Genomic DNA, 8,503 nt, shown 5'->3' on the forward strand with positions numbered 1-8,503 from the left:
GCCTGCTGAGGTGTGAGGGTGATCCCCTGTGCCTGAGCCTCCTCAGGGGTGAGGATGATCCCTAATGCCTGGGCCTGCTGAGGTGTGAGGGTGATTCCCTGTGCCTGAGCCTCCTCAGGGGTGAGGGTGATCCCTAATGACTGGGCCTGCTGAGATGTGAGGGTGATTCCTCGTGCCTGGGCCTGCTGAGGTGTTAGGGTGATTCCCTGTGCCTGGGCCTGCTGAGGTGTTAGGGTGATTCCCTGTGCCTGGGCCTGCTGAGGTGTGAGGGTGATTCCCTGTGTCTGGGCCTTGTCAGGGGTGAGAGTCAACCCCACTGCCTGAGCCTGCCTAGGGGTCAAGGTGACCTCCTGTGCTTGGGCCTGCCTAGGGGTCAGCGTGATTCTCTCTGTATGGGCCTGTTCAGGGGCAAAGGTGATTCCTAGTGCTTGGGGCTGCTCAGGGGTGAGGATGATGCCCTCTGTCTGGACCTCCTTGGGGGTGAGAGTTTTCGCCAGTGCCTGGGCCTGCTCAGAAGTGAGAGTGATCAACTTTGTGGGAGAGTCTCCAGGAATAGGGAAGACCCCAGTGGGGGAGGATTGCATGGAGGTGGGAGGAGTGATTGGTATGGGGTGCTCTCCATCAGGAAGAACCTTGAATGACTTAAGATTCCCATGGATCTCTTTTCTTGGGTATAACTGGGATGACTCTTTCAGCATGCTCCTCTGCCTGGGAGAATATATGCTGTCAGATGATAGTGCTGTATTTTGTGATACCATTTTTTCTAGGTCTTCAGCTTTTTTCTCCTTAATCATCACCTGATCCGTTGCTTTTTTCTGCCTCTGCCTTTCATAGTCCTCTACCTTTTGTTTCTCCTCCTCTTTCTCCCATCTTGTCAGCTCCAGCAGTCTCGCTTCCTCCTGAACCTGCCTCATCTGCTCCTCCTCCTTTAAGAGCGCCCCTTTCTCTTCCATCTCGTGCTCCCTTGCTTCCAGCAGCCGCTGCTGTTCTTCCTCCTTTTCTCTTTGCTTTTGCTTCTCTTCTTCTTCAATCCACTCTTGTATCCACTGTTTTTGCTGTTCCTTCCACACTTCTTTCTCCTGCCATGGCTTCTGCATTTGTGGCAATTGCTCTCCCTCCTTCATCTGGAGCCATGTCTTTTCCTTCTCCAAATTCTTATTTATCATCTCATGGCTCTCCTTCCAGAGATTTTTTTCTTCTAGCAACTGATCTGTGAGACTCATGCCAGAAAATTTTTGACTCCCTTGCAAATATTTCCCCCGCCTTTGTTCTTCCTTCTCCTTGTGGTCTCTTCCTAATGTTGAGACTACTGGAACATCTCTCTCACTTTCTATTTCAGTCAAGATCATTTGTATTAAGTTGCTAATTACTGGGTCCATGTTCTCTTGTGAAAGGAAGGTGCTAATATCAGCCTTTGTACTAGTTGATGGTTTTTGAATCTGTAATTCTGGCATAAATGAGACGACCTTTTTTGATCGCTTAGGTTTCTCTCCAACATGTCCTGCCTTTTTTATATCTTTGTATTTTCTGAGGGTTTTAGTAATGATTTCAGCCACCTTTTGGAAATATTCCTCCAATTTTGCCTTAATGATTCCTAATTTTTTGGCTTCTGCTCTTTTTAATAATAACTCCTCCATCAGCATAGTCTTTTTATCAAAAGGTTTTCCTACATTATCGATTTTCTCTCTTAGGAAAGTCATTATGGCTTTCTGAAATTCTTCTAGGTTACTCTGTTCACTTTTGCCTACCGGAGTGACTAGAGCTCTGGTAGATTCTGAAGTCTCTTTAGCTATTCCTGAGTGTGATTTTACGAGTTCAAGAGGCTTGGCTAACATTCCTTTCTTGTCAGTTTTTTCTTCCGTGCTCATGGTAGTTTCCGGAGAGATGTGTTGTTTCTTTCCTTTCATTTTCTCAAATTGGTTGTACCTGAGTGGCTCTGCTAGGCTACTCATTTCACTTTTGCCCTCTTTGTCCTTAGACTCAATGGTGGGTTCCACTTCAGTCTCTGAAGAAATTTGTCTTCTGTCAGATGGATATTCAGATTTGACCTTGAGTTGCTCCAACATACCACTTGCTACACTTTTGTCACTTTGTCTCTGTGTTTCAGTAGAAGGGAAATCAGTAGGGGTATGCTGGCTTTTTGATTCAGTAGTTGACTTTGATTTGGCTTCAGAAGAAGATTTTATTTCTTTTCCCTTCTTTCCTAGTGTTTGTGACTCAGAATGGTGACTAGGTTTGGACCTTGCAACTTTCTGTTCACTTTTTTCATTGCTCACTTTTGATCCAGAGGTCTCACCCATGTGTGCTTTTTCTGTTTGCTTTCTTTTCTGTGACTGATACTGGTCAGTCTTGCCTTTCGAATGGATATCAGCTTTATCTTCAGGAGATATTTTTTGTTTTTTGTCAGGTGAAGTGTGTTGTTGTTCAGTTAAAGCTGGAGTCACTTCACCTTGGACTGTATATGAAATAGCTGGGTCCCATTTGACACCAAGGCCTCTGGTCCCTTTCCTTTGGGTCTCATCTACAACATTTTCAAATTCCTTGGCCAAAATACTATCCACACTGTCCTCTATATCACCATCTCTGGCAATGGACACAGATGACTGTGGAGAAAGTTTAGGAACCACTTTCAAGGGTGATGCTGCAAACACCTGGAATTGGTGTTCTAGTAAACTTTTGGATCGAATAAGTTGTTCACATTTTTCTTCTGCATTTTGAAGTTGCCGCTGAAGCATTTCATTTTTTTCACTAAGATCTTCTATTATATTCAGAGAGAGATCTTTTTCTTTTTCAGTTGTCTCATCTATGAGCATATTGGCGCTTTGGAGGCTAATTTTTAACTCTTCATTTACCGCACTCAAAGCTTTAGAAAGATTTGTTATTGTTGATGATATATATTTAATAGCATTGTTTTCCATTTTACTAAACATCGAAGAGCCTATGAGTTCCTGTAGCATATCTTGGATTTCTGAAACTTTTGTATTTGTTGCAAATTCATCACTAATCATCTGATCTGGTCTTAAAGCATGGGCTGTTGCTGGTCGCTTTGTAACTCTTTCTTTCCAAGGTTTCCATAGAGTACCTCTAGATGCTGGAAGAAGAAAAAAACAAAACAATGAGATTGCATTTCTTCTTTTGTATTGTGCTCTATCTGTGCTTAAATCTAAGTAATTTAGCCTAAGTTGGTAGATAACTATAGGATAAAGATTCATCAGAAAAGTTTAACTCCACAAATAAAAGAATTACTTTTCCCACAATCACCTAGAACTACTGCCAGAGTTTAGAAAAGAACTCAGCTGTGACCTTAATTTACTTTCAGTTACAAGTTTGGGATGAGACTTAATATAAGCAAAAATTTTCCTTTGGCTTTGGTTATGTTTGGGGCTTTCCATTTTCTTTCTTAGATTCCTGCCTCTCCTTTCTCCCTTTCCTGAATTAAAGCTGACCTTGATTTTTTCAAAAGGGTCACAAATGAACAGACAATAGTCAAACATTTTTGGAGGATTTCTGGAATTTCTGGATGGGAAATTCAGCAAATTTTCTCCCCAAAAAGCAACAATAAAACTGTATAAAAATGTTAAAAAACAACCGTTTTAGAACTGAGCAGAGATATCAGTGGTCGCACACTCTGGGAGAGAGACTCCACAGAATTAATCCAGGCAAGTCTCTAAGCAAACAAACAAAAAAAGCAACAAAAACAAATCCCAGAGAGGGAGGGAGAGTCAGAATCCAGAGTTGCTACCATATATTATCCAAAAAGTCCAGTTTTCAACAAAAAAGAAACAGGAAAGTATGCAAAATGGTATAGCCACTTTGGAAGACAGTTTGGCAGTTTCTTACAAAGGTAAACGTAGGCTTAGCGCATGATCGAGCAATTGTGCTCCTAGGTATTTACCCAAATGAGTTGAAAACATATGTCCACATAAAAAACCTGCACGCAAATGTTTGTAGCAGCTTTAACCATAATAGCTAAAAACTGGAAGCCACCAATATGTCCTTCAATAGGTGAATGGATAAACAAACTGTGGTACATCCATAAAATAGAATGTTATTCAGAAATAAAAAAGAAACAAGTTATTTATCACCAAAAGATACAGACAAACCTTAAATGCCTATGGCTAAGTGAAAGAAGCCCATTTGAAAAGACTATATACTGTATGATTCCAATTATATGACATTCCAGAAAAGTGAAAAACCAAAGAGACAGTAAAAAGATCAGTGGTTGCCAGGGGTCTGGGAGGAAAAGGGGAGGATAAATAGGTAAAGCACACGGGATTTTTAGGGTTGTGAAACTATACTGTGATGGTGGATACATGACGTTATGCATTTGTCAAAACCCATAGCACAAAGAGCAAATCTTAATATATGAACATTCAAAAAAAAGGAGGTCAGGGGATTGCAGGAAGGAATGCAGACTTTGACAAGAGAATCTAACTATATTACAAATGTATGAAATAACCTCACTGTAGGGGGCTGGAGGAAAACTTACTGACCTAAGTACCTCTGAAAATAAGTGGAGTTTGTAAAACTGAAGGCAAAAGGAACTGCACATAATCTCTGTACTTTTGTTGATAAAGTTGTTTCCCATAAGTATAGGTTAACAATTCTGATATTGCTATACAGGTATACTGGCATTGAACAATTAAGTAAATGGATGGCAGATGGTGGGAGCCAGGTTTCTCACTGTTAGGGTTGGAATTTATAGATAAGTAATGAGAGGAAACTAGAATGATCCATGTGGTAATGGATAGAGTTTGAAGACATCAGTAAGAACTCATTTTTACCTTACTATAGTTACAGATGGTTACAGATAGAAATATTTATAGATACGTGTATATACATGGGTTAGTATGTAACATATATTTTTTTTTTGCTCTGTCAGCTGAGAGGGCCTAAAAGAAATGAAACATCAGTAGCAATGAGCACAACTATGTACTCTTGATATGATATGATAAAAATGACATTTTATCTCTGTGATCTTCCTCCTAAAAACCCATAACTCCAGTCTAAAAATGAGAAAAATATCTAATTCCAATAGAGGGACATCCTACAATAGAAAATATACCTGACCAACCAAACCAAACCAAACCCATTGCCATCGAGTCAATTCCCACTCATAGTAACACTATAGGACAGAGTAGAACTGCCTCATAGGGTTCCAAGGAGTGGCTGGTGGATTCAGACTGCTGACCTTGGATAGCAGCCATAGCTCTGAACCACTGTGCCACCAGGGCTTCTTATACTTCTCAAAATTGTCAAGGACATTGAAAACAAGGAAAAGTCTGAGAAACTGTCACAGTCAAGAGGAGCCTAAGGAGACATGAGGACTAAATATTATGTGGTATCCTGAATGAGATCTTGAATCAGGGAAAGGACATTAGATAAAAACTAAGGAATTCTGAATAAATTATGGACTTTAGTTAATAAGAATGTATCAATATTAGTTCATTAATTGTAACAAATGTATCATACTAATGTAAGGTATTAAAAATAGGGGAAGCTGTGTGTGGCAGTATATGGGAACTCTATTTTGGTAAATCTAAAACTTCTCTAAAAAATGAGGGTAAAATAAAGACATTCCCAGATAAACAAAGACTGAGTGAATCTGCTGCAAGCACATCAACCTTACAGAAATAGTTAAGAAGTCCTTCAAATTGGAAGGAAATGACACCAGAGAATAACTCGAATTCACAGAGCAACAATAAATATAATTATGTAGGTAAATATAAAAGCCAGCAAAAATATACTTTTGATAAGAGAAATAAGAAAATCTAGAAGGCGAGGCCAAGATGGCGGAGTAGTCAGACGCTTCCAGTGGACCCTCTTACAACAAAGACCCGAAAAAACAGGTGAATCGATTATATATGACAATCTAGGAGCCCTGAACATCAAAGGCAAAGTTGAGGAATCGGATTTAGTGGCGGGGGAGGGAGAGACAGTTTGGAAGCAGCAAGGAGTTGCCAGACTTCACCAGCAAGAGTCTGAGCCCTTTAGGCCTGATCAGCTCATGGTGCATGGTGAGGCAGGCAAGCAGCGGCGCTCGGGAGGCGTTTTCCACATTGGGAGAGACCCAGCAGCAGAGGGTCTACTCGGCCATCCAGAACCAGTGAGAAGCAGTCCTCAATCAGCAAAAGATAAGTACTTGCGTCTGGCCTATCGCGTGGATCAAGAACACCCTCCTTAGGGAAAAGGCTGTCTCCCATTTACCTCCCCGCTCCCTTCTCTGCACTGGGTCTGGGACCAGCTTCAGCAATTGCTGAGTCCCCTGGGCTGGAAGTAGGACCCATCACACACCCTGAGCCATTCTCCAGGCCTTGGAGAGCGAACAAATTAACAAACGGGGAAAAATACTCTGCCAGCTCCCCTAAGCCAGAAACTCAGGGTAGGCGAAGCTCCTTTGCCTAGGCACAGGCATAAGGGATCGACAGACGTTGAGTGCCTTTCCCCCTGCATAGACTTGTGTGGGCCTATTTTAACAGCGTAGGCCCTCATTACCACAGTACAACACAGTATATACCTGAAGTCTAACTTCAACTGTTTCAGCTGTAAAGTGACAGGTTCATGATATTTGACACTGCTCTGCCCATTAAGCAGGGTCTTCACCTAACCACATCAGGGGCCTGAGGACTGGTGGCTCCACCCATGCCACGTAGCCAACTGCGACAGAGGCCCAAGAATAAGAGGTGCCCCCCAGCCCTTACAGCCAACAGCATTGGGTGCTCATAGTCCAACTGCAAAACCCACCCATCTACGCACTCTAGAGAACAGGGACATGCTTTCCTCCTGGACACTCAGGAATGGCTGTCGGCCCCTTGCCTTACTCAGCCTGTGTCCCCCTGCTGCAGCCAGATGCCTGTGCCTACACCTATCACCCATGCCTGTCTAGAACTGTAGGTGAGAGCCTGCATCACACACTTGGTGCTCGACTACATGTACACCTCAGCTGAATCCATACAGTAGGAGTGGGTGGACTCCAGGGCTCACATACTTAGTGGCAGTTCTGGCCACCTGGTGACACAACATTGGAGCTTCAGGGGTGCTGGAGATCTGGCTAGATGACACAAGCAGCCTATTTGGGCATATCAAAACAACACAAGAAGCTAGGATACAGTAAGTAAACATAAATAAATATAAGAACTTATTGATGGCTCAGAGACAACAGTCAATATCAAATCACATAAAGAGGTAGACCATGATGGCTTCAGCAAGCTCCCAAAATAAAGAATCTAGAAATCTTCCGAAGAAAAAATTTTTGGAACTACCAGAGGCAGAATACAGAAGATTAATATACAGAACTCTTCAAGAGATTAGGAAGGAAATTAATCAAAACGTAGAACACGCAATACAGGAAATCAAGAAGATTAGAGAAGAGCATAATGACAAATTTAACAGGATGCAAGAATCCATAGAGAGATAGCCATCAGAAATCCAGAAGTTTAACAATAAAATTTCAGAATTAGACAACTCAATAGAAAGTCAAAGGAGCAGAATTCAGGCAATGCTAGTCAGAATTAGTGAGATTGAAGATAAAGCATTTGACACCAACTTATTTAAGGAAAAAACAGATAAAAGGATTTCAAAAAATGAAGAAACCCTAAGAATTATGAGGGACTGTATCAAGAGGAATAACCTATGAGTGATTGGAGTACCAGAACGGGGGGGATAACAGAAAATACAGAGAGAATTGTTGAAGATTTGTTGGTAGAAAACTTCCCTGATGTTGTGAAAGATGACAAGATATCTATCCAAGATGCTTATCAAACCCCATGTAAGGGAGATCCCAAAAGAAAGTCACCAGGACATATTATAATCAAACTTGCCAAAACCAAAGATAAAGAGAGAATTTTCAGAGCAGCTAAGATAAACGAAAAGTCATCTACAAAAGAGAGTCAATAAGACTAAGCTTGGACTACTCATCAGAAACCATGTAGGCAAGAAGGCAACAAGATGACATATATACAGCCTTGAAGGAAAAGAATTATATATCCAGCAAAACTCTCTCTCAAATATGATGGCGAAATTAGGGCATTTCCAGATTAAACAGAAGTTTAGGGAATTTGCAAAAACCAAACCAAAATTACACAAGAAATACTACAGGAAGTCCTCCAGTTAGAAAATCAGTAACATCAGATTAGAACACAGGACAGAACAACCAGATATCAACCCAGATAGGGAAGTCACAAAAGTAAATCAAAGCTAAAACACAGAAAATAGGGAAATAGATGTCAATATGTAAAAGATGACAGCATTAAAACCAAAAGAGGAACTAAAAAATGTAGACATAGATTTTTCATGTGGAGAGGAAGCCAAGGCAATATAAAGAAATAAATGACTGGTATAAACTTAGAAAAATAGGGGTAAATATTAAGGTAACCACAAAGGAAACTAACAATCCTACAAGTCAAAATAAAAAACAAAAATATACAAAGACTCAGCAAATACAAAATCAACAACAATGAAAAAGATGAAAAGAAAATACATAAAGATAAACAACTCAGCACAG

At 40.9% G+C, this 8,503-nt stretch overlaps 1 protein-coding gene across 1 annotated transcript in view; it reads right to left on the minus strand.

The window, feature by feature from the left end:
• Positions 1-8,503, minus strand: part of FAM186A (family with sequence similarity 186 member A) — a 110,384-nt gene that overhangs the window by 66,756 nt on the left and 35,125 nt on the right. Inside the window, exon 4 of the mRNA XM_023742432.1 lies at positions 1-3,220. Within this exon, the coding sequence (XP_023598200.1) occupies positions 1-3,220 (3,220 nt within the window). The remainder of the gene's footprint in view (positions 3,221-8,503) is intronic.

Source organism: Trichechus manatus, unplaced genomic scaffold (assembly GCF_000243295.1).
Source record: "Trichechus manatus latirostris isolate Lorelei unplaced genomic scaffold, TriManLat1.0 scaffold00209, whole genome shotgun sequence".
NCBI classification, from domain to species: domain Eukaryota; kingdom Metazoa; phylum Chordata; class Mammalia; order Sirenia; family Trichechidae; genus Trichechus; species Trichechus manatus.